The following is a 27,049-nucleotide window of genomic DNA, read 5'->3' as shown; positions in this document are numbered from 1 at the left end:
CTGTGCATCCATTGGTCTGTCCTGGAGTGGCACCTGGCGTTCATCGAGAGCCAAGTCTAAGCTCACCATCAGAGGCTCTAGTGAACAGTCAGGTGTTCACTTAGTCACGCCCCTCCAAGCTCTCCACGGTCCGTGGCACAGTGATTCCACAAACCACGTCCGTGACATGGTCACACTATCAGTATTTGGTCAGTTTTTCACATCAGTATTTGTAAGCCAAAACCAGGTGAGGAACAATCAGAGAAAAAGTATAATAGAAACACGTGCAGCAATTCAATGTGAAATACTGACCAAATACTGGGAGAGTGTGACCGTAGCCTTAGAAGAAAAGCAGGGGACAGCACATCAATAATACAGAATCTGTATGGGCAAACCCTCCACATGCTTACTTATGAAATTCTTTTGAAGTTTTTGGTCGCTCTTTTCCATCTTCATTGAACTCTATGGTACTAGTCATAATATATCCTGGGAAAGCCACTGCATCTGCTCCTTGCTCTGTATTTCTGAATAATCGCTAAACATATATCATCATAAATCACAGTATCCTTTCACAGTGCCTGTCCACATCCTGGCCTGGGAAAGCCTCTGCTCTCAGGGAAGGAAGCCCAACAGGTGTCCAGCCTGTGCATCATGCACCTTTTCAGTCCTTCTCTTCTTGGACCCCACTTTAGGAGCATCATGAATTTGTGATGTATTGTTCCTGGAGGGGGAATTTGGATGTGTAAGTAAGGACTGTGACAAATATGGAGTGTCTAGTGTGTTTTTCATTCTCTCTTTTTCAGGACAAGTGTTTTGCTGGGTGCCTATGGTGGCATATGGTACCCTCTCCACAGTCCATCCAAGAGGGCATCCATGCTGCAATGAGGCTGCTCTCCTAAGAATCTGTGTTGTGTTGTCTCTTATTATTTTACAGTCAGTGTGTGGGGGATAGAATAGGTAAGTGTTATCTTAAGCAAACTGCCATTCTCCAAATTAAACAGCACCTTGTGTGGACAGCAGACTGTGAGCAAGTGCCTGATTGCAAAACCTGCCCATTGTTGGCAGATGAAGCACAGGATACAGTTAAGCTGGTTACCATATGTTTCAATAAAATAAGACAAATAGGACGTGGAGATATGGATAGCAGTAAACCTGTTATAAAGCAGGATAAAATAATCCAATGTAAACTGTGCAGAACCCCTCCTTGAGTGGGCCATGTCAACTCTACAGGAAGGCTGAACAGACAGGTGTGAGTATAAACCTAACAGTTTTCTGCTTTATATATATTATCAGGTTTGTGGCAATTTTGTGCTTGTTATGCTAACTATGAGCAAATATCGATGTTCAATCATAGTGCAGTTATCAGAGAGAGGAGTAGCGCGGAGGTGCCCTAACAATAAACTTGTCTTGTGTAGGAGCAGGTGATACCTGCCCCAAGCCTTGTGATTAATGTCTTCCAGAGCACTCCACTTTGCAATCTCTTGTAATTATTTATTAAACAAAATCCATTTATTATTATTTTAGCAAACAGTGGTACCAGGTGGGGCTTTCATTTCTTCTACAGCTTTTGTTTGAAGGACGATTGAAGTGGGTAGTCCAGGCTTTGGAAACTCGCTCACCAGATTTTTTAGTCCATCCAATTGTGCAAGAGAAGAAAACTGCCAAGCTTTTGGCTATTCATATTATCACTTCATATACATGCAAAAAGGCACAGAAAATGAGAAAAAAAAGAGAAAAGTTCCCCTGCTTAAGATGTAGAGAAATAAAGGCTTTTATATTCAACTGTCCTTTTTTCCATACTTGAAAACTGTAGACACTAAACAGATGCCTCTTTTAGAAAGGTGGAAGTTGGTCCACTCATTCCTGAGCAACCGCCGATAAAGCACTTGTCTGTTGAAACTGAGAAGTCCCTGGAAAAGAACTCACATATGGAGCTGTTTCAGCACCACTGGTTACTATAAGGGGAGCCATTGGAGCTAAAGCAAAACCAAAACTCTCCAAATCGTTTACGTGCTGAATAACGATGTCCTATTTGTGAAAATCTCATAGTCTTGGTCTATTGAAACGGGTTTATTATATACAAAATCCAAATACAAGTCACAATTGAAATAATGTATTCAATTCAATAGTGCATTTTATTAGTCTGACAAGAGTATATCAGTACTTTGACCTACTTTTATTATAATATTAATCCATTATAAGACAGAGCAAATACATTTAGAGAAAAAACTTGTGAATGCTTATCAGAATTGCAAAGTTCCAAACCCCAAACCCTACCGTTACTGGGGACACCTCAACCAAACACGCACATGATAGCAATGTTAGAGGGGGCAGATTATGGGAGAAAAAGGTTTGATCCAGCTTTTTCATACTAAATAATGGCTGGTAACTGGGCTGAAAAATTATCATGGACTGAGGACAGGATGAAGAGCATGTGATCAGGCTTATCTATTCAGACCAAGTCTAAGAATGCACCAAGAGTTTTGAAATGTGCGTGGTTAATTTCCATTCATCTTTTGCACCTCTTATCCCCAAGTGCACCTATGCCTAGGCATGATATTTTTAATTCTTAAAATAAGAATTTTATCAATTCCAATAGGAGCTGGATCCCTTTCCTCTTGCAAAAAAATCAATGTTGAAGAATTTGGAAGACTACAAAATGAAATTGGTGTTAACATAGGTCACATATTGTCCAGTTGCAGGTGTACATCATCCTGCATTGCTAATGGCTAGTATCTGGTAGTGTCAAATGGTTCGTTCTTCTATGGATAAAAGGGCAACAAATCAGAAGGAGTAGACACTGGAGGAGAAGGCAGGGTTTGAAGATCAAATGGCTTAATGGGAATATCTGAAGTCATAAATGAGAGAGCAGCCTCAGGTTATTCAGTTTATAAAGAATTTATTAAGAATGAAAGATCAGAAGAAGAAAGAGAAGGAAAGGAAGCATATCGAGCAGATAAAGGATGTAGGAACCACACAAAGAGTAAGAGTTTCAGTCAGGTGCGTAATGTAAGGGCACTAGGCAACAAAGAATGAGGCCTAGGAGTGTGAGGAAAGCAGAATTACAGGAAGGCCATTGGCCAATCCCAGGGGATCATTAGAAACACAGATCAGTGTATTAGATTGTTTTTGTTTAGATTGTTCTAGATTATCACATGTGAACAGAGGTAGAGTGTGAGAAAAAGAGAGCGAGCCCTTCAGATTGGACACACATGCAGCTTTGCCGTCTCTTTGGGGATTGACCTTGAACTGACATTTATGAAAATATTTGTGACAAGATTGTGGTGACAATTTATATGTATGCCACTGTCCTTGAAAATAAATTCTTCAAAATAGGGCATTTTTGTTTTACATTGACCACGTGGTAAACATTGTGAGCTTATTTCCATTGTTGTAAACTACTTTTACTAGTTACCAGTCATTCTGAATATGAAATGGGTCAAAAACACCAGTTCCCAAGAGTATAAACAAGTGCAAAATATTGATGAGCAATAGGTGCTGCTTAGATTCTCAAAGGGAATCTGTAACCACAAAAAATGCTATTAACATTCAGATATGTGGTTAATTTGCAGGTTAATAGCATTACTAACCTGCTCAGCGCCCGCACAAAGCAGAACGCTGTGGGGAGAAAATTAACTTTATTCCCCCTGCAGTGTTTCGGTATCAGTCACGGGGGCGGCACCGGGATGGATTCAGTCACTGCTCTGACAATACAGAGAGGCGGCTGAAACTGAGCCCCCGGCCCTGACTGACATTTGCTCTACATTAGATCCGGCTGTCAGTTAAGACCAGGGATGCGGTTACAGTCGCCACTCTGTGATTGAACCGGTGATGCTCCCGTGACTGAAACCAGGACACTGCGGGAGGCATAAAGTTTTCTCCCAGCAGCATTTGATTAAGTGCGGGCATTGGGCAGCTTAGTAACGCTAATAACCTACAGATTAACTCCGTTCATGAAGGTTAATAGATTTTTTCTAGTGACAGGTTCCCTTTAACTATTGTTATTTTTAATGCAATTTTTTTGTCTAATAGCCTATTAGCTTAGTTCAAATTAATAGATCATATGAACTTCTCAGCAGCTTCTATATCTACCCCAGAAAGTAATGACACCCGATTACACCCCACCATGACATAGCCACCTCATTCTGCAGGAATTCTTTTAAGAACTAGGAAAACTAATATCCAATAGGGATCACAGGTACAAAATATTGATGACCAACCATGCACACACTTCTGTTTAGGAAAGAGTGTCTAAATATATAGCGTGCCAATTACATAGTTTCATGTAGTCCACCATGTGGTCTAGCAGCCTACTGGTCAACATCCTTTAAAGAGAAAGCAAGCATTTTTGGGTACCAGTCAGTCAGCCTTTGTAAGAAATGCTTCTGCTGGTTGTTTGCTAACAGCCATTATATAACAAAGTGTGTAGAGTAAACTAAAGTATAAATAATTGGAATATTAGAATAACTCCTCCCTATGGGAATCCAGGTAAATCTTCTCGTAAGGGAGTGAACTTCAACATACAGCTTTGTGCAAGAAGAAAAAATGCTTGAAAAAAGTTAAGATCACTTTTTTTTTCTTGATAATGACATCTGCTTTGATGTGCCTATTGTGCCAAATGTGTATGTAGCAGAACATTTGCCAGTGGTCATATGGGAAAAAGAAAGGAAAGGGAGCTTAACTTTGGAACCATAGAATCATAGAATGGTAGAGTTGGAAGAGACCTCCTGGGTCATCTGGTCAAACCCCCAGCTCAAAGCAGGATTCACTAAATCATCCCAGACAGATGTCTGTCCAGCCTCTGTTTGAAGACTTCTATTGCAGGAGAACTCGCCACCTCTCATGGCAGCCTGTTCCACTCATTGATCACCCTAACGCACACCTGTAAGGTGGTCTTCTTATACTTATGCACTTTGATAGGTTTATGTTCTGAAAATGTGAATGGCATGCAGGGGATCCATTGTAAGGAGGAGTATCATCTTTCATTAGTTTTTCGGTTCTGGTGTCAATTCACATTCATTTAGAAATATATTAAAATATTGGAATGTGGAGAACAGCAGGAATTGTATTTTGCAATCTCTTTATTCTGCAGTAGGACTAGTCTTTCTGACAGCTCCACGAGCAGAAGAAAGAAGGCAATGCCCATCCTGTTCTTGAAGTGCTGCTCTTCTATGATGCTAGAATTTTTATATGCAGCTCATTCTCCAACCAAAAACAAGTTGTATGCAGCAATAAGAAAGTAATGGATGGCAATGAAAGCAAGGTAGGAATGCATAAACGGCCATTTCTATGGTAAGAATTACTGGGTGGGTTTTATGGTAAAGAATTGAAAAAGCCATTCAGACTAATGGCATTAAAATTGAAAGATATAAATTCTTCAAATGAGTGAAAGAGGCTGAGCTTTCACCAGAAAGAAAAGGACTTGAGACAGAGCAAAAATTTCAGCCACTCCTAAGGCTCCTGTAGCCTTTAGTGATGATACTCAGTAGAGCATTTGAATCTACAGTGCCAATGATAACATATTTTTGCCTCCTCCTGAGAGTATTTTCTCTGGTTTTAGTGCCTTATTGTTTCATCTTACAGGCAAGCTGATAATTGACTTGCATAGTCACTCGGATTTTCCACCAGTGTGTGAAAGGGGGAATACCTAGACTTTTTCTTGGGATAAGGAGGTGTAACGTTAGTTTTGGCACCCCAGCACCATTCAGGACAGCAGTGATCTGTCACCTTGCTCATTTTAGATTTGCATACTGATAATGTTAATTTTGGAACAGAACATGTCATGTTAGCTGTGAAAGAGAATGATGTCCACAACTGGTGCTAAAACTAATTTGGCTTAAAAAAATGGTTCCTTTTCCGTTTTCAACGTAGTTGTTTAAAACAAGTGACAATGTAGGAGATGGCTGCATTTGTCAAGCACTTGGGGGTAATAGAAGTTTAACATAGAAGCCTTGAGGGATGCGAGTCAGAATCATGTTCATGTAAAAAGAAAGAAAACTTTTTCAGACTCATTAATGCAAGGATGTAAGATGAGATGGGAAAGGCACATTTATGGCCTTTTGTGCCCATAGATCTGTAATGTGCCTTTTGGTAAAGAATTAGTGGACCTGACACTCGTAACAACTCCTGGTATTAACAGATTTTATTTTCCAGAAATTGCAACACAGAATTATCTGTAAATATGAATACAATTAAATCTTTTAAGAAGTGTTCTGTAAGTTTGTCCAGACGGCATGGGTAGAATTCCTCTATATATCAGTTGTGATGATATAACTGCTCTTTACACCTATTAGACATCAATTTATCTAGATAATGCTCCTCTCAATATTACTTCTAGGTACTATTATTTGCTGGATGAGCAGAGTGACGTTTTGAAGTTCCACATGGATAAACATGTTTCGTGTAATTTAGAACACCAGTTCCAGAAATCTGTAGCAATTGTGCAAAGTTGAAGAACTACAAAAGTTCAGTATTAAGTTCATCTTTCTTTCCCCCCTCCTTGATACTACAGAGCTAAATGGGCAGCTCCTAGATTCATGTACATATTAATTGTAAGGATCATTTATGGAGGGGTGGGGGTTCATTGCTCTCCCTCCCACTTGGCCCTTTGTTGGGATTCCAGCTGTGTCTGGCAGTGGGGAGGCTTGCATGTCATTGATGATTCTGATTGGCCACTTCCCAGGTTGTATTGAGCCCGGCACACTCCATGCAAGACTGATAAGATAAAGTGTGCCAGGGGGGCACACTTTGTATTGATCTGCATTGTTTCACAATGGTATATATATGCCTGGGAGCTAGTCGTGTGCCTGTTCCACATCCTTCATACATCCTTCTACTGAAGCTCCTCTAACATATAAGCCCTAGAGGTCCAGGAATGAAAAACACCTTGTATCCCCTGGTGTCTGACCCCTGCTTTAATCAAGTTCAAGCAGCAATTCAGCCTGATCGTCTACAAGGTAAGTTTTTGTTTTTTTCATTATGTCCTTTGTAGTTCAATTTTAGTTTCATGGCTTCCGACCTTACACTAATAGGATGCTGTACCATATAAACCAACATTGGGTATAGAAATTTTGTATTAAAGTGATATTTTTATTTGGATTCATTAAATATATGAAAAATGTAAACATTTGAGGCAGCTCGGGACTGTACGTCTGGCACAGAATAGCATCACTTTTACAACTCACTAAAAGATTTTCCTGCAAATGTGAATAGCATAACATTGATGAAATACAGTTAAATTCTATAAATCTATAAGTCTGATTCTGAAAGATTCTGTTCCTAATTGTGTTTTGCAGAATTTCTCGACAAATTGAAAAAACCCGTAGGACAAGCAACAGAGGACCTTAAATGCATTGTCACACCTGAGGAAGGTCTTCCACTTCTTATTAAATGCTCAAATATGGAGTAAAAAGTGAATTCTATTTTTCACATATATGTCCAGTAACATATTGCCCTTATTCTTCTACTGTCAGGAGTCTACCCAACAACAGGAATCAGTGAATTGCTTCTGATGCCAGCAATGTAGAGCTGTGGTGGAATCATTGGCTCATCTTTGCCGTCTTCGTTCTCTGCGCATGCCTAGAATGGTGGGCTATTCCTATCGGGATGTTAGAGATGAGCGACTTCGTGATCAGCACAGCTCAAACTGACATGAAACGGAGCGTTAGATCAGTTCTGCAGCAATAATGGGGATGACATCTATATAGAAGTCGGGACATCCATATCTAACAAATGAGGATGCTTTCAATTTTCATTGGTGAACTAACATATCGCAAAAGTGGAGAATCACATCACATCAACGCATGAAAGGTTAGCTGTTAATGTAGCACAGAAAGTTGGCCCTATTGTGTGAATGTTCAACATGGAGATCCTTAAAATTTGATGAAGACACAAACAAAATTATTTTATGTGAAATTTGGCCTTTGGGTATATGGTAAGTATAAAAATTACAAGGGTAATGCAATGAGAACAGAGGCTATAAGACACATATTTACTATATATATATATATATACCCTGTCGTTTCGTCATGGTATCACCACTTTATATATAAATGGTAAACTATTGAAAATTATTGTTCAGTTCAACAACAAGGTAAGTTTTCACTAAATTGCTATCAGTCTGCACTCAATACTAGAATTGATTATAGTAAAATGTTAACGTAGAATTATTACGCTTTTTAATGTTACTTTCCTAGTAAAGCTTAATGCTTTTCTTACAAAGTTTGTGTGCAGTGCGTTTTAAAGGTGTTATTTGACAGGGGTTATTGTTTTAATTATGGAATGATTAAAAAGAATAAACCAAAGCATAATCACTTTCTAGCACCCCTGCACAGCCAACACAGGCTGCTCCAGAGGTCTTCACCGGCTCCAGAAGCAGTGTCTGCCCTCTTCAGACACCACAGTACCTCTGCAGCCTGTGATTGGCTGCAGCCCTTAGGGGTCTAAAAGTATGTGTCATTGGAGAAACATCCGAGTGGGGCAGACACCGCTTCGGGAGCCAGCGCAGATCTCCAGAGCAGCCTATGTTCGATCCGAAGCAACTCTGGAAGGTGTGCATGGCTCAGGTTTATTATTTTTAATCAATATTTTCCTAAAAAATGTAAAAAGATAAAGTATTGTGACAGGGCATGAACAATACTTAATCATTGACATCATACACCTCGTTAAAAAATGTGTCATTTGCAACATCTGAAATATAATAGTCACAAGGCCCGAAAATGCTAAATAAGGAAAGCACCGATGAGATGATTTTCACAACTAAACTCGGTTTAGGCATATTGAATCCCCCTCACCGTTAGAATTCTGCATGTCGACTTTTTAAGACATGTATGTTAAAATGAATTAAAATGATGAAACATCTTGCAGAGTGAAAACATGAGCATCGTTTAATTAATATCTGATCCCTCTTCTGATTAGAAGTATTACAGGAGGATAAATTTAGGAGTCAAGATAAGAAAGTGATATTTAGGTTGTGTTAAAACTGGTTCATTAAATAAAGCCAAGCCCAGGGCCTGTAAGAGGCATGACAAAAGGAATACCAAAAGAAAGTCCCTGTCATTCACCGCTTACCATACTCATGCATTGCACTAGTTTAGTAAATGGAGTTACTTTAAATATAGGCGCACAACCCTTTTTGTTCCAATAGTCCAAATTTGTGATTGCACCAGTCCCGAGAGCCACATAAAATTTGAAGAAGTATTCTGATCTTAGATGTACTCTAGGTATATATTGATAATGCTGTATATGCCATAATCTATTGAGTGGTAGTTCCATCTCTGGATTTTCCGCTATTATAGCAAAGAAGGTTCTGTGCCCATCTATTTAACATACCAGATAAAAAGGAGTCAAGATGACAATACCACGAGAGAAGCTACCATTATAGTTTATTATTAGTGATGGGCGAACGTGCTCGGATAACGTCGTATCCGAGCACACTCGGGTGTTTTCCAAATATCTTGAGCTGCTTATATATTATGTTCTCGTCCCCGGGGCTGCATGATTTGTGGCTACTAGACAGCCAGAACACATGTGGGGAATGTCTGTTTGTTAGAGAATCTCACATGTGTTCAGGCTATCTAAAACTGCAATTCATGCAGACACAGGGACTCGAACATAATATACGAGCATGCTCAAGATACTCGGATAACACTCAAGCATTCTCGGATAATATGTTATCCGAGCGTGTTCGCCCATCACTATTTATCATGTGAATTACTGCGCACAGAGGACTCAGGTTGCTGGTGGGCTCACAGAATGGCCGCAGATTATGCACACCTGATTTAAAGGGTTATGCTACAGTGATTGTAGACTTAATTAAGATATAGAGGCTGAGACTTTGCTGTTTTTTCATTGCTTTTTTTACATTATTCTATTTAATGTAATATCTTGGGTGCTGCAAAAGCTAAGTTATCTGTTAAAAAAGAAATTTACTACTGATCATTGATCCTGGAAAAATCATTACTGTGAGCGGAGCCTTAGCTTTTTATGGCATAACACATAAATATGTCATAAATGGCTATGACGGAAAACCCCCTAGAAATTTTTTAATTTCCTTATGGGAGTTTTTACAACTCCAATTCATTATGAAATGTTCCCTATCTCCAGACAGGCAAGGGTCTGTTTTATTTTACTTAAGCGCCTTTTGTATTGTTATCTGTACTTTCCAGAGCAAAATGTCTGCATATTTGTCCCCTATATTAAGGGAAGAGGGTGATTATTCAGAATTTACAAACAAGGTAAACCAGGTAACGTCTATACATATGCACATTTAGGTAATTTGGATATACTGGAAGTGAGTTCTTAGCCAGAGTGGAGAACAGCTACAGTAGCAAGACCCCTACAATCCAATAGGTCTCACGAGACCTTATTTCTGTCAGTAGGTTGTTTAATCCATATATTCTTTGCAATGAGTGGCAAAGGAGTTGACTTAAAGAGTATATGACAGCTGATACATGATGCCTAATCCATGGGCAGCATGTATCAGGCACTAGCTGTATGATCTCAGCCATGTATGTTTGACTCTGAAATGCTGTAGAATTTCTAAGAAAAACATACTTAAAAAGCCGCCTTGGACCGAGACTGTGTTGTAGATTAGTTGGACAGGTGGGTCCCCAGCAGCTTCTCCCCACCTGCTGACCTGGATTGACAGGTCTCTACCTATACGCACATGTAGACAGACAGACAGCTTTCAGTCTATGGTATTGCATAGGGACATTCCGCTGAGTCCTCATGGCTGACTGGTATACAGCACGGAAAACATTTGTTTTCTTCTCAGACGCCGCAGCATTTCTGAATCAAATAAATATGGCTCAGATGATACAGCCAGTGCCTGATATGTGATGGCCACGTATTGGACAGCATGTATCAGGCGTCAGGTTCTCCTTAAAGTTATCCAGTCAGTATCCATGTGCTATAATCAAAAATCTTCCCCCATAGGTTTTACTTCATTATTCACTGGTAGTAAAGAACAGGTTGAGGCTCTTGCCTCTTCCTTATGACAGATCTGTGCTTTGTAGAATGTGCTCGCTTTCCTTGAGGTGCAGGTCTCCATGGACAATAGACATGACCAGATTTCTGTCGACATCAATCAACTTTGTGACTGAAATATGTAAACTGATTCAGTCGGGATTTAGGAACGGAATCTACACCTAAATCTGGGCAGAATTCTGTATGTGAGTGGGATATTACACAGCTCTACTGCCCTCATTTTATATGGGATCTCTAGTAAAGTATGTGTTTGATTGTCATTTCCACTTGAGTTTGACTTAGTTTTATCAGTGGGATAAAGGAAAGCGAGAGCATGACATTTTCATGTTATGGACAAAAAAAAGCATTGATGGTGAAAACAAAGATCGCTCCCCATTACCTTCACACACTCTTCTCCAGGCACAAATTTTAGGGGTGAACAGCACCAGAAATAACCTGCAGTAGCGTGTCACCCAATCCATGCATAATGTGATTGGAGTACAACTCGTAAGCTACAATGGTTCCATAGTATGAGAGCCAACAAAGGCCGGGATACATCAGTGTAAAATTATTGCTGAAAAAAAGATAAAAAATGTTCAGAAATTCAATTACTATTATTGCATGAGAGGGAATTAAAACATACAGCTAAAAATCATCAAGCCCCTTGTGTGGAGCAGAAGTCAGTTTATTTATTAATTCCTACAAAAGTTCCATTGATGCTCTCCTAAATGCACAAAGAAATACATTTCTGGTCCACCTACAAGACACTGTAAGATTCAGAGACTCTGAGCTCAGATAACATAGAAAAGGACCAAAATGAAGAGAATAATATGCATATAAAGCTAGTGACAAGATAATTAATGCTAGTGCTATTTTACGTCACAAAAGGACTAACCCAAAATATATTATTTTATCAGCACAGGAGCCTGTCTGCTGAAGATCTATCACCTAGTACAAGCAAAAACTGAAAGCCTTGAGGAAAAGCACAATGGACTACTGCGTTATACCTTCTGTCTCATCTCAATACACCAGATTTCTGTTTCCAATATGTGTCTCCATGGCTTTTCTCTTATGCTCAGAAAGCATCTTGCGGCGTTCTACCACATCGCTTGATTAACATGCTGACAGTGGTCGATTTTTTTTTTTTTTTTTTGCATTATTATAGCTTTCCAGTCAACCCTTCTCCAACTTCTTGAATGAACAGAAAAGTGTTTCAAACCAACAAAGGACAAGATATATAGTTAATGGCAAGCTCAAACCAGCACTTCATTTTACTACTTGTTCCCAAATAAAATATATTGTTTGCCTTAGCTTGCTTTTACAAAGAAAGCATATGTGCACCTTGAGCCTGGCATATGGATTGCTTGTATCTCAACAGCATGTTTGTGTGCATTAGGAACAAGTGTGCATCTGTTAAACTTGACCATAAAGTTACTAAATGCGACTGTTGTCAGCAAGATTAGTGGGTCTGGCACGTTAGGAAAGAAAGAGCCAGCGAAATGCTGGCTACAGGTATTATTAATTTATGGGTAGGTATGTTAGCAGTGGGAACATCTGCTCCTTGCTCTGTATTTCTGAATATTCCCTAGCCATATGTCATCACAAATCACAGTATCCTTTCACAGTGCCTGTCCACATCCTGGCCTGGGAAAGCCTCTGCTCTCAGAGAGGGAAGCCCAACAGGTGCCCAGCCTGTGCGTCATGCACCTTTTCAGTCCTTCTCTCTTTGGACTTTAGTGGCATTAAGAGTTTGTTCTCTATTGTTTCTGGGAATGTCATGGATGCATAAATAAAGACCATTTAGGAGAGGCCATTGTGTTTTCCATTCTATTATTGTCTTTTTTTTTTCCACAAGTGTTTAGCTGTGCGCCTAAGGTGGCATATGGTACCCTCTCCACACTCCATCCAGGAGGGCATCCATGCTGCAATGAGGCTGCTTTTCTAAGAATCTGTGTCCTGTTGTCTCTTATTATTTGCAGTTTAACTATGTGCATAATAGAATAGGTAAGTGTAATCTTAAGCAAACTGCCCTTCTCCAAATTAAACAGCACCTTGTGCAGATTGTGAGCTAGTGCCTGATTGCAAAACCTGTTGGCAGACAAAACGTTAAGCTGGTTACCATATGTTTTCAATAAAATAGGACAAATAGGACATGAAGATATGGATAACAGTAAACCTGATATAAAGTAGCATAACATGATCCAATGTAAACTGTGCAGAGCCCCTCCTTGGATGGGACATTTATTGTAAATCCTATACCAAAGCTGAACTGACAGGTGTGAGTATAAACCTAACAGTTTTCTGCTTTATATATATTTTATCAGGTTTGTGGTAATTTTGTGCTTGTTATGCTAACTATGAGCAAACATAAGAGTCAAATCATTGTGAAAATATCAGAATTAGCAGAGTAGTAGTGTGAAGGTGGTACAACAATAAACTCGCCTTGTTCAGGAGCAGGTGATACCTGCTCCATGCCTGGAGAATAAAGCCATCCAGGGCGCCCTACTTTGCAATGTCTTGTAATTAATAAATGAAATCTATTTATTATTATTTTAGCAAACAGTGGTACCAGGTGGGGCTTTCTTCTCATCTTCATCCTTTGTTTGATGGAAAATTGAAGTGGGTAGTCCAGGCTTTGGAAACTCGCTCACAAGATTTTTTTAGTCCATCCAATTGTGCAAGAAAAAAAAAATCTGCCATGCCTTGGCTATTCATTTTTTTTTCACTTGGTATAAATGCAAAGAAATGAGAAAAGAGAAAAAAAGTTCTAGGCATACAGAGAAATAAAGGCTTTTATACCCAACTGTCCTTTCTCCCATGAACTGTAGCCTCTAAACAGATGCCTCTATTGGAAAGGTAGATGTAGCACAAGTCATTCGAGCTTGGTGTATATCAGAGGGACCTTGGATGAGGTGTATCAAAAGTTGAAACAGAAAAACCTAGAAAATGTTCTAAGGAACTGTTTCAGCACCACAATTTTAATAATTATATATCCTTTAAACTTCCAAGTACAACAAAACAATTCAAAAGGGATTTCTTGTTGGATGAAAATTTTCAGTTTGTAGAAATATATAAATCTAAAAAAAATTCTGACTTCGCTCAGTATAGTTCACTGTTCTATAGAGTTGCAAAATTTGGGTTTTATTATCCATACGTGCCAGAACCAAGTTTAGTGACGTGCTAAGTTAAATTCCTCTTCTGGCTTTATGCACAAAGAGATATTTTGACAACTGGCACTGACACACACTGAAGTTTTTTTTGCTGTTATTCCAAGGCATCTGTAAAGGTTTTAGGTAAATTAAATGAATTGATCACAAAATTGCTAAGGGATGACTACTGCCAAAACCTAGAAAACCAGGTCTTCATGTTAGAGATTTCATTGGAAAAATCTGAACGAGAAAAATGGGAAGGATTACTAGCCATTTCAGGAAAAGTGCATCTGCGTCAATGGAAGGAAAGTCAAAAAGGAGAGATTGGAGTGTTTGGGGCCACCTATGGCGTCAGAAGAGGGAGACTAATTAGTACGGAGTGTCATCTGCAGTGTAGCCTATGGTAAGGCAATTTGGACCTCAAATTTTCATGCTGTCTTAACTGTGTTCCACTCAACTTTATAACAAGGTAAAAAAGGAGGCTGGAACACACATTAATGAGGTAAAAGTGTTTTTAAGTCTAAGACTGGATGTAAAAGCCAGGCCAATAATCTATATTTAAGAAAGAAACTGAACTTCAGGTGTCAGAGAAGTGGAGAAGCAAGTTGAGGAAAGTTAGAAGCAACGTAAGAAGCCTTTAACGTTTCAAAGGTTAGGCAGGCATTGAAAACAATAGTGCTGGAGGTCATCACTGTCTGATAGTAGGGAAGAAAAGATGCCTTGGACTTGGTGGAATCAGTGAATTTACAATGGAAGGAGTTGAGGTGGCTATGAGCTTCAGACATTTCAGTGGAACATAAAATAATAATTTTGCAATCCACCAAAGGCAAATGTTAAAACACATTTCAAATTGATATTCTAAAAGGTAAGTGTAGAGTTGGCTCTATTACTTCTTAATGAATTATTTTACATGAAGGAGGATTAGAAAAAAAGACAAAAAGATGAGAGGTAGAATAGTCTCAACACTGTAGGGATCATGTGTAATGAAACTAAATGGAGGACAAAGTCTTATTATTTGACTAGCATCTTTCAAGGATAGAAAAGTGGGTTAACAGTTAGCCCATAAGGAAAAGAAAGGTTCCTGTTTTTTTATTAACAAAAGCTGTCTCTACAAAATTCTAAATGTGGGGAAACCACCCCCACAGCAAAGAGCCATCGTCCAATGTGTGCAGCTGTGGAGATCCTCAAGGATTAATGCCCACTTTAATGTGCAGGAGACTATTTTGTTAAGAGAGGGAGGATATAAATATCCTAGGAAATGAGGACTATAACTATAATATGAAGAACTAGCTGAAGAGCCCGGCGTTGCCTGGGCATAGTAACCAACTGTGGTTAGTTATAACAAATTATAATGATTATATTGCACATAAAAACCATGCATCTAATCCTATCCTGTGTGATACTGACTGCTGAGCCGTGTATCTAATCCTATTCTGTGTGATACTGTCTGCTGAGCCGTGTATCTAATCCTATTCTGTGTGATACTGACTGCTGAGCTGTGTACCTAATCCTATCCTGTGTGATACTGACTGCTGAGCTGTGCATCTAATCCTATCCTGTGTGATACTGTCTGCTGAGCTGTGCATCTAATCCTATCCTGAGTGATACTGCCTGCTGAGCCGTGTATCTAATCCTATCCTGTGTGATAGTATCTGCTGAGCCGTGTATCTATTCCTATCCTGTGTGATACTGACTGCTGAGCTGTGTATCTAATCCTATCCTGTGTGATACTGACTGCTGAGCTTTGAATTTAATCCTATCCTGAGTGATACTGCCTGCTGAGCCATGTGTCTAATCCTCTCCTGTGTGATACTGACTGCTGAGCTGTGTATCTAATCCTATCCTGTGTGATACTATCTGCTGAGCCGTGTATCTATTCCTATCCTGTGTGATACTGACTGCTGAGCTGTGTATATAATCCTATCTTGTGTGATACTGACTGCTGAGCTGTGCATTTAATCCTATCCTGAGTGATACTGCCTGCTGAGCCGTGTGTCTAATCCTCTCCTGTGTGATACTGACTGCTGACCTGTGTATCTAATCCTATCCTGTGTGATACTGTCTGCTGAGCTGTGTATCTAATCCTATCCTGTGTGATACTGACTGCTGAGCTGTGTATCTAATCCTATCCTGTGTGATACTGACTGCTGAGCCATGTGTCTAATCCTCTCCTGTGTGATACTGACTGCTGAGCTATGTATCTAATCCTATCCTGTGTGATACTGACTGCTGAGCCGTGTATATAATCCTATCCTGTGTGATACTGGGCTCCCCCTGCAGTCTGTGTCAGAGGGTGGTCTGTGTTGGCACGGTAATAAATTGTGTTATTTCCAGCTTTACAGAAGGACGATAACACCATAGAAATGATAAGAATAATAGGCCTCAGTTACCACAACGGTCTACAAAGAAAACTGTTGCTGATAGTAACCAATCACAGCTCATTTTTCATCTTTTAAACAGCTCTGGGACAGCGAGGCGAGTTTTGAGTGGCGACTTTTGTGTTTCGACTTTTATGTGGCGAGGATGGTGTATGTGTGGTGAAATGTGTGCTGAGGGTGGTATATGTGTTGAAGCACGTGGTAGTGTGTGGCGCATTTTGTGTGTGTGTTCATATCCCCGTATGTGGTGAGTATCCCATGTCAGGGCCCCACCTTAGCAACTGTACGGTATATACTCTTTGGCGCCATCGCTCTCATTCTTTAAGTCCCCCTTGTTCACATCTGGCAGCTGTCAATTTGCCTCCAACACTTTTCCTTTCACTTTTTCCCCATTATGTAGATAGGGGCAAAATTGTTTGGTGAATTGGAATGCGCAGGGTTAAAATTTTGCCTCACAACATAGCCTATGATGCTCTCGGGGTCCAGACGTGTGACTGTGCAAAATTTTGTGGCTGTAGCTGCGACAGTGCGGATGCCAATACATACACTTTTTCCCCATTATGTAGATAGGGGAAAAATTGTTTGGTGAATTGGAACACGCGGGGTTAAAATTTTGCCTTACAACATAGCCTATGATGCTCTCGGGGTCCAGACGTGTGACTGTGCAAAATTTTGTGGCTGTAGCTACGACGGTGCAGATGCCAATACATACATACACTTTTTTCCCATTATGTAGATAGGGGAAAAATTGTTTGGTGAATTGGAACGCGCGGGATTAAAATTTTGCCTCACAACATAGCCTATGACGCTCTCCGGGTCCAGACGTGTTACTATGCAAAATTTTGTGGCTGTAGCTACGACAGTGCAGATGCCAATACATACATACACTTTTTTCCCATTATGTAGATAGGGGAAAAATTGTTTGGTGAATTGGAACGCGCGGGATTAAAATTTTGCCTCACAACATAGCCTATGACGCTCTCCGGGTCCAGACGTGTTACTATGCAAAATTTTGTGGCTGTAGCTACGACAGTGCAGATGCCAATACATACATACACTTTTTTCCCATTATGTAGATAGGGGAAAAATTGTTTGGTGAATTGGAACGCGCGGGATTAAAATTTTGCCTCACAACATAGCCTATGATGCTCTCCGGGTCCAGACGTGTTACTATTTAAAATTTTGTGGCTGTAGCTACGACGGTGCAGATGCCAATACATACATACACTTTTTCCCCATTATGTAGATAGGGGCAAAATTGCTTGGTGAATTAGAATGCGCGGGGTTAAAATTTTGCCTCACAACATAGCCTATGACGCTCTCGGGGTCCAGACGTGTGACTGTGCCAAATTTTGTGGCTGTAGCTGCGACGGTGCGGATGCCAATCCCGGACATACATACATACATACACACACACACTGAGCTTTATATATTAGATTTTTTTCTGAGTAATTTTGTAAAGACGTGTTTTGCAGGACGAACCAAATATCTATACATTCTTAAGCTGCTGGAGAATTGAGGTTTCAAATGGTAGCAGGAGGCATGTGGCCAAAGTCATTCCCCATTAGCCTTACGTTAAATGGGAACTTTATCATATAGGAGAATTTAGCAAATCGTCAGCAGTAGTTGTTGGAAGTTACATGCTGTTATAGTAAAGTGAGTAGATATTTATTGGGCTATCATTTAGATAATCACTTTTACTGTAATATCCGGCTGAGTAGTACCTTTTCAGATGGAAATTTACATACAGTATATTGGAGTCTGTGTGGAAACTCCTGACATTGTGATACATCTGGTCACAATACTGACTACTGACTTCTTCCATTAGCAGTTGAAAAATTAGAAGGGAGCAGGTGTGATATCGGTGGAGTATAGCCAGTCCTTGATGGCATAATTAGTGCAGGTATCTTTTCCTTTAACCACAGGACAATTGCAATTTTATGGATGCAGTCTTTAACAGAAAACAAAGCAAAAATACAACATGCTCAATTAGGTTTTTTGCAGAAGGGGCTGGAAGCACTTGTGGAAGGGAATGGAGTTTTGATTTGGCCACATTAATGTTCGGGTTTGAAGATTATCTATGAAGGCCAAAAGCAATGCAATAACACATTTTTGGAGGGTGTGCCCCAGCAAAGAGGAAGGCCAATCTACCTCAATAAAAACACATTTTTAAAAGCTGCGTTCTCTTTTTCTTGGTGTGGCTGGAAACAGCACGTTTTTTTTAAAAAGGTCAAATACTAAGATGGAAATTTGTGGCTCATTCCCAACCATTGACATGTGTTGGTTATGGTATGGTGATGAAGTCATACGCAAGATTGGTCTGTGGGAAGGTGGACCTTGTGTATGAAGCTGTCATTAGTTTGAATTGGTCTCCCCTTATGTCTCTGAACTAATCTCCCCATACCTTCCCTCATGTAATCTCCGGTCCTCCCAAGACCTCCTTCTCTCCTCCACATTTATTCGCTCCTCACCCAACCGCCTCCAAGACTTCTCCCGAATATCCCCCATCCTCTGGAATTCTTTGCCCCAATATGTCCGACTATCAACCACATTCGGATCCTTCAGACAGAACCTGTAAACCCACCTCTTCAAGAAAGCTTACAGCCTGCAATGACCCCGCTACCTCCTCACCACTACTGGAGATATTGCCTCAAACAACACCGGAACTGCTGCAACCCACCAACCTACTGTCTCCTTCCCCTCCATCCTGTAGAATGTAAGCCCGCAAGGGCAGGGTCATGTCCCCACTGTATCAGTCTGTCATTGTTAGTTTGTTTACTGTAAGTGATATCTGTAATTTGTATGTAACCCCTTCTCATGTACAGCACCATGGAATCAATGATGCTATATAAATAAATAATAAGAATAATTCAGTTTGTCTGTACAGTGTTTAGGTCTTACATTTCTTACTCCTATTTTCTTGATTTTTCTTTAGATTTCTCTCCATTAAAGGGAATCTGTCACCCCTTTTTTGAGATATCATATAATGATATCATTCAATTGTGTGTCACATAAGGATTCTCTTAGTACTTTTGCATCCCCCTGACCCTGCACCTTTCATGCATAAATACCTTTTTAATATCGGTTCAGATGTATATAAACTGCCGCTGTCCGGTCCGCTGGGCGGGGCTTATTCAACTGCTCCCCCCTCCCTGTATTGCTCTACGCAAGAAGAAATGCGTAGAGCAAGACAGGGAGGGGGGAGCAGTTGAATAAGCCCCGCCCAGCGGACCAGACAGCGGCAGTTTATATACATCTGAACCGATATAAAAAAGGTATTTATGCATGAAAGGTGCGGGGTCAGGGGGATGCAAAAGTACTAAGAGAATCCTTATGTGACACACAATTGAATGATATCATTATATGATATCTCAAAAAAGGGGTGACAGATTCCCTTTAACATATAACAACCACCCACACATTTCTAGAGATGGAAAAAATTTCAGTATGTTTAGATGATCACTTAAACAATTGGATAGTCCCATTAATTGCTCTGACTCAAACCTAATGAGCCAAGAGAAAAAACAATGTTGTAAATTTATTTTTAACTTCGGGGCGGTTTGGATGCCTCTAAGAAATAGTTTCAGAAACAATTTATTCAGATGGTTTCCACCTGAGAAAAATTAATATGGACCTTGTAAATGTGCACATTTAGGATGTGAAAATGTATTAGTGGTACAGCAGGATCACATCCATGTTATAAGAAGGTTATTTTAAAAGGGTGGTCCACTTCAAGACATCCCTTTATTACAGGGCCTATGGAGATAAAAAACTAAAAAAAAAGTTTACCGCATCTCACCATTCTTCTAGGTTCAACATTAATTGGAGGTGTCACATGAGCAATACAGCCATTCAGCAACCACTGATTAGCAGTGGCATTCACGTTTTGTCTGTTTGGAATCCACAGTGTTTCTTTTGCTTGGACAAAATGTGATTGCTGCAGTGCCCAGGTGATGCGGTGATGCCAACACTGGATGTTGATCTCAGCAGAATGGCGTAGGCTGCAAAGTACAGAGGAGCAGCACTGGTCCAGATACTATCAATTCTTTTTCACCTTCAATAAAGAGTTATACAGTAGTGGACAACCCCTTTAAGCACATTGTTACCTTACCAACTGGATAAGAAGAGCGTGAGGATGAACCTAAATAATGGTAAATTGGAGAGCATGGTGGCTCAGTGGTTAGCACTGTAGCTTTGCAGCTCTGGTGTCCTTAGTTCAAATTCCCCAATGACAACATCTGCAAGGGGTTTGTATGTTCTCCCTGTGTTTGCATGGGTTTCATCCAAGTTCTCTGGTTTCCTCCCACGCTCAAAAGACAGACTGATAGGGAATTTAGATTGTGAGCCCTAATGGGGACCGTGATGATAATGAATGTAAACTGATGCAAAATAAAATGGCGCTATCTAAGCAAAATAAATAAATAAAATATTGGAGAAGTTAGGTTGGGTTCAAGTTTGGCATGTTCATCTAGAATATATGCCAAGTCTCCTAACTTGAACTCTTAACCGAAAAAAATATATAGAATACAGTGGCATATGACCTAGCTCATTCGGCTGACGTTCACAAAAGCATTGTTTGAACACAGCCTTAAATTAAATAGTGAAGTCTGATGGTCTTATAAGGATTTTATGGGGATAGAGCATACATTTGTTCTCCAGTAGCCTCCTCCAGGGAAAATGGATTATTATTACATACCAGTCTTTGAAATGAAAGGCCGACAACGTGAAACATGCCCTGGTGACGTATGCTAGAAAAAGCCCTCCTATCAAGTCCATGTTAATGTTTTATTGCATTAACTTAAATTAAAGAACTACAGGAACAGTTTTTTTTCATTCATTGATCTGAATATATTTTATTACAAGGTATTGGAATTAACTGATATATTGCACAATGGCTACAGTAATTAAATAAACTCATGCATTTCAGATAAAGATGATGCACAGCACATGCCGATAGTACTAGATGTTTGGTTTCTATCTGAGGACAAACATTGGCCTCCATTTTGGGGGGTATTTTTTTTTAATAATTGTGAAATTAAAAAGGGAACCTTCTTCTTTTAAAACTATGCATAATATTGCGAACAAAGGCATGAGTTATTCTTCCTTGGGCTCGTTTGGCCTCAGAAAAGCAGAAATTCACTCTTGAGATGAAACTTGTGTACTCTGAGAGAGAATGGTGGCCAAGAATTCCAGGAATCCTCATTGATGGAGCTGAAAGTACTGTGTTTTTAGGCAATGCCTTCCTAGCAACTTAACTGAACTGTAAAGATAGTGGAAAAGCATGTGGACAACAGTCAAGACCATTCTCCATCTCAGGCAGGAGCGGACATATCATAGATGGCACCTATGGAGCTGCACAGGGTCTAAGAGGTAAGGGAGCCAATTTCAACCTCCAAAACAGGTGGAATTTTGCATTATGTGAAGCTGTTGGACTGCAAAGTGCCCACATATTGTTCTTGGGTCTTTTTGGTCTATGTCCACCAGTGAGCTCAGGCTGTAGTAGTCCGGCCAAAGTTTAGGCATAGCACACCTTTACAGTAGGAGGCATATGTTTCCCTCTTGGTTTCTTGAGGAAAGCTTTATTACAAATCGAAGACTAATGTTTTAAATGCTTTGAGTTGAGTTAAATAACTAGATACCGAAATGGCCTATTTAACCCATAAATTTGATATTCTGTATCCTCTATTAAAGGGTGTTGTGTTAACTGCAGCAGTTAATGGTTAGTAACATCACTCTTAAAACCTTCAGCTGTCATTGAGGCTTCAGAAAAAAAAAATCGGAAAATGTGTCATGTAACAATTCCCAGACTATCTTAAAAATATGGTTCCATAGTGAAAAGGACTCTGTCTAGAAAATATCAGGTTGGACAGTTCTGTGCATACAAAAAATGTGCATGATACCTTTTTTAAAATAATGAGAAAAATGACCATGTAGAGACGTCTCTTTATTTAGACAGTACTCTCACAATTTTAAGCCTGGATAATATCGCTTGAAAATAGTCATATTCATAATAAAAAGGAAACATGTGCTGTTTACTCAGTCACTCAAAACCGTAAGTATAGTTAAGTCTATATGTAATTGTGTATATTGGTTCTTCATGGACAAAATATGTTCTGCAAATGCAAGGGCAATTTTTCTGATAACCATGCAAAATTTAGGCTGCAAAAGTTCAGGCTAAAGTTAATCTTTTTCTTCCATCCTTGATACCACAGAGCTAAATGGGCAGCTCCTAGATTCATATACCTATTAATTGTAAGGATCATTTATGGAGGGGTGGGGGTTCATTGCTCTCCCTCCCACTTGGCCCTTTGTTGGGATTCCAGCTGTGTCTGGCAGTGGGGAGGCTCGCGTGTCATTGATGATTCTGATTGGCCACTTCCCAGATTGTAATGAGCCCGGCACACTCCATGCAAGACTGATAAGATAAAGTGTGCCAGGGGGGCACACTTTGTATTGATCTGCATTGTTTCACAATGGTATATATATGCCTGGGAGCTAGTCGTGTGCCTGTTGCACATCCTTCACACATCCTTCCACTGAAGCTCTTTTTACATATAAGACCAAGAGGTCCAGGACAAGAAAAAAACCCACATCTCCTGGTTTCTACTTTCAGCTTTCATCTATTTTATACAGCAATTCAGCTGGAAATCTACAAGGTATGCTTCTGGCTTTTCATTTCTCGTTTTGTAAACTCTCATATTATCTGCATCATATAATTTTAACCTATGTGATATATTATTCTAAAGATTTTAAAGAAAGCATATTACCAGGAGAACTAGTATAACAAGCATTATGACTTTTCATCCTTGATATTCAGATTTACTTAAATATTTGTGTTTGTATTTTTTAGAATGTCTCCAAAAACAGAGAACAGCCATAGCAGAAGCGAGAGATACCTTTACTATGATGTCTCAGATGAGGAGGACCAGTCTCTTTCTCTGCCCTGTTCTCCAGCCCCCTCAGCTGGGAGTGAAGGTTGTTTAGTGGGAGAACATTTTCCCCTTACTGACTCCAGGGAGTCACAGAGTAAAAGGCAAAAAGGGAGACGAAGATCACAAGTCAAGAATGAAGTAACAGTCATTAAACAAAAGAAGAACCGCAGGATAAAAGCTAATGATAGAGAAAGGAACCGAATGCACAACCTCAACTCTGCCTTGGATGCCTTGAGGAGTGTTCTACCTACCTTCCCAGATGATGCTAAACTGACCAAGATTGAAACCCTGAGGTTTGCTCACAATTATATCTGGGCTTTGTCTGAGACTCTGCGGCTAGCTGACCATAGCTTATTTAATATTGCACAACAGGGTATGCCAGACTCATTTGAAAAGTTAACTAAGACATGCTTAATGGTGGATCTCACTAGTCCAAATAGTAGCTGTGGTTCCTCAAGTGACTGGGATTCGCTGTATTCTCCAGGGTCACAAAGCAGCATCCATAGCCCCACAGACATGGATGATTTTATTTCTCAGCCTAGATCTTGTCTAAAATATACTGATACTCTCACAGCATTCATCTGAATTGAACTAAGTGTCCCCATCACTGGGTGTCTCTGTGCTCACATTCACTCTTGTGAATGGCCAGCTTACTGTAGCAGTGAATCTTACTCTCTCTGCAATGCCTTTCTACTGTGTATTTATGTTGATGTGTCTCATTCTTCAATGTAAATTCATTATTTTCTAAAAGTTTTGCTTTTCTTTCCCTTTTAAAGTTATGTTGGAAAGATTTTTTTTGCACTTTTCTTGTAAAGGAAAAACAGTATCTTTATTAGCGCTTAAAAAGAGTCCACAACTCTTTACTACTGTGTATATTGTAATATTGATTTTTAAAGTCTATTTTGTAATGGGCTTCTATGATTATTGATTGCCAGCTATTTGCTATGTTTAAATTATATATTTTCTAATCATGTGTATTTATTAATTGTATTGATTCAATATAAATATATATATAGTGTACAGATATATTTTTGCACCATGTTGAGTAATTGTACCCTGAGATATCATTGCAATAAAATATTCAGCAATAATGAAATATTGAATACTGCTGTGTTAAAATATTTTTGTTATTATATGTATTTCAACCTGTGGCTAACTATACATATATAAAACTATATTCAGTTATTTACTACAATGCTGAATTTAGAAAGTGGTTAATAATTTAACATTATGATACAGTACAGTATTAAGTTTACATTAATAGTTGAACGGATAAGAAGGAAAGCATTAAAATCATTACGTTTGGGATTTAGGAAGTAAATAAATGGAGCAATTCACTTCTTAAGATCTAATCTAGTAAGGCAAGATTAATGGTCTCTTAGTAGCTGCTTTTCTATAGTGCAGTGTCATGGGTTATGTAGACTGCCCTGCACCTGGCACGCTCTAGACCTATAACTCACCTCTAACTCACCTGTAGGTTTAGAAGGACCCAGTGTATAGGAGGGCCAGGATTGTGGAGCAGCACAGTGGAAAAAAATGATGCATACTGTAGAAAATAACTAATATATGCTCTAAAGAGAAATGCATAGGTTATAATGTAGTATTATTATGTGATATATAAAGTTTCATGCACTTTCTAAAATGGTAATGGGTATACTTTCTTTGTCTCTTTGTTTTGTCTTCATCTTCCAACTTGTTCTTTACAGTTACCTGTGACTATCTTTTTCCTATGTTTCACACTGTATCACTTCTAGTCCTCAATTTACTAATTTATTTATTCAAACAAATAGTTGACTTATTTCCTTGCTTGCTTTTCTTTTTCTCTTTCTGTTCTCATTTCTTTCTTCCCTTCTTTTCTTTCTTTTATAGTAGTATCAGTAATGGATGCAAGTTCCTAAGCTATAATTTAAAGTATTGACATGCTTGTTTTTTTTACTTAGTCTTTATAAAATACAGGTCAAAAAGAAAAAAAAATATATCCTTTTTTAGAATTAAATAGTTTAACAAAAGTGGCAAATGTTAAAGACTTTACGCTCTTAATCATTCAGTAGAAAGTAGTAAACTCTTTACAGCAAAAATCTGGTTGTTTTGTGCACGGAGGGTAATCATTGGACTGGAATGCCAATGTGAATGCAGATCAAGCTTCCACACAATCAATTTGTAGTAGCTAGATTTATATCATCTTCCTTTCAGTGTGGTTTCCAAAGAGAAGCATTCTCTCACTGCCCCCATTGCAATGTGTCTTGATGACAAAGAGATGCTTATGTGCCAAACGGTTATTGTTATGCTAATAACTGGCAGTTGAATTAATTTAATGGATGCAAAAAGGATGCTTTTCAAGCAATTTGCAAAACAAAGGAAATTTGGCACTTCAACACACGATGTTCAACATATCTACACAAACAGATCAAATGTGAGTCTTCAACAATTGTATCCTATCACTCAGTTACTGATGATCTTGGTTTTTGCTAATGATTTACTAGTCCTATATATCCAGGAGTCATCAACCTATGCAAAAAAGTACACTCTCGCGTGTAATATAAAATCTGGTGTTATACTTAGCTTATGGTAGTACCGGGGCAGCAAAGGATTTTTCTTTTTTCTTTATGTTCTGTCATTTATTCAGTAAATTTGTAGCTTTAAACATGAGTTATCAAAATGCTTGCAACTTTCAGTTTTTAATTTTTTTTCTAGACAGCCAAAATATGTTTTACTAACCGGTCAACATTTTGCATAAAGGCCTGTTCTAAGCGAAGGACCGCACACTGACCAGGATGAAATGGGCGACCTTTTTTTTTCAAATGACTGCTGTTAAGGTATCAAAAGAGGTGCCTTACTTTTGTAAAAGAAGAAAACAAAACAAAACAAGCGTATTTTTTTTTAATTATGGAGCTTGACCAACATTCCACTATCTACACCATCAGTCTTGGCAACCAACCTTAGCTATTTTATGGAATCATTTTTGTCATTTATGAATTTGTTAAGACTTATCCCTCAGTGATGATCCATCCTTGTCCTCCAACATTTAGGCATTGCCATATTGGGATTTCTTAGTTTGAAGAAAGAAAATGTTTCCGAGAGTCAATATAAAACACACAAACATGTATTTTAACTGCATCATGAACTTTAGAATCATCACTGCATACACAACAGATTTAATTAATAAGGTCTAATAGGTTATTTGTGAAGCAACACCTAAGAAATAGACCCCAGTATTTCCTTGGTGTCTCATTGTTGCATTTGTTTGGTCCACTGAAGGATCAGTAATACTCTGGTGGTCAACTCCAACTCCATCAGACGGAAGTTTACAATGTACTATTAGACAAAGTACAACACATATTCAGCCTCCTCATTCATTTACTTCTGCCACTTTTCAAAATAGTTGTTGCTTCATATTTCTGTTAAGTAATTTCCATTTATTAACAGGTTGTGTCCCTGAAATCTTCAAGGTGGTAACAAGATCATAGGCGACCTAGGCAATATGCAGTAGTTTCTCCAGTAATACTAATAAAATAGCCACCAAAGCTCAACTGAGGTTATTCGTTTTTATTCCCTTCATAATATAAATAATGTTCTTTTACTATTTGACAATTTTTAAAATATTTGCTGAGTATTATAGTATAGTCCAGTGCATTAAATTGTCTCA

General features: G+C 39.0%; 1 protein-coding gene and 1 long non-coding RNA gene across 2 annotated transcripts; both read left to right on the top strand.

The window, feature by feature from the left end:
* The first annotated feature begins 6,354 nt into the window (after positions 1 to 6,354).
* Positions 6,355 to 12,757, top strand: LOC141072872 (uncharacterized). The gene is made up of 3 exons (XR_012226888.1): positions 6,355 to 6,935; positions 7,275 to 7,788; positions 11,862 to 12,757. It is a non-coding gene; the product is annotated as an uncharacterized lncRNA (long non-coding RNA).
* Positions 12,758 to 23,322: 10,565 nt separating this feature from the next.
* NEUROG3 (neurogenin 3) lies at positions 23,323 to 24,235 on the top strand. Its single transcript, XM_073560080.1, has one exon. The coding sequence runs from the start codon at positions 23,323 to 23,325 to the stop codon at positions 23,986 to 23,988; it is 666 nt and encodes a 221-aa protein (XP_073416181.1). The 3' UTR covers positions 23,989 to 24,235.
* The last annotated feature ends 2,814 nt before the right edge of the window (positions 24,236 to 27,049 follow it).

The sequence above is a fragment of the Dendrobates tinctorius genome, unplaced genomic scaffold (assembly GCF_039654945.1).
Source record: "Dendrobates tinctorius isolate UK_male_01 unplaced genomic scaffold, ASM3965494v1 ptg000292l, whole genome shotgun sequence".
Classification (NCBI taxonomy): domain Eukaryota; kingdom Metazoa; phylum Chordata; class Amphibia; order Anura; family Dendrobatidae; genus Dendrobates; species Dendrobates tinctorius.
Note: the sequence above shows the minus strand (reverse complement) of the source record. Positions and strands in the feature narration are given on the sequence as shown.

Bases quoted from the DNA above. Each gene is read 5' to 3' on its own strand.
- NEUROG3 (XM_073560080.1), top strand. From the start codon at position 23,323: ATGTCTCCAAAAACAGAGAACAGCCATAGCAGAAGCGAGAGATACCTT.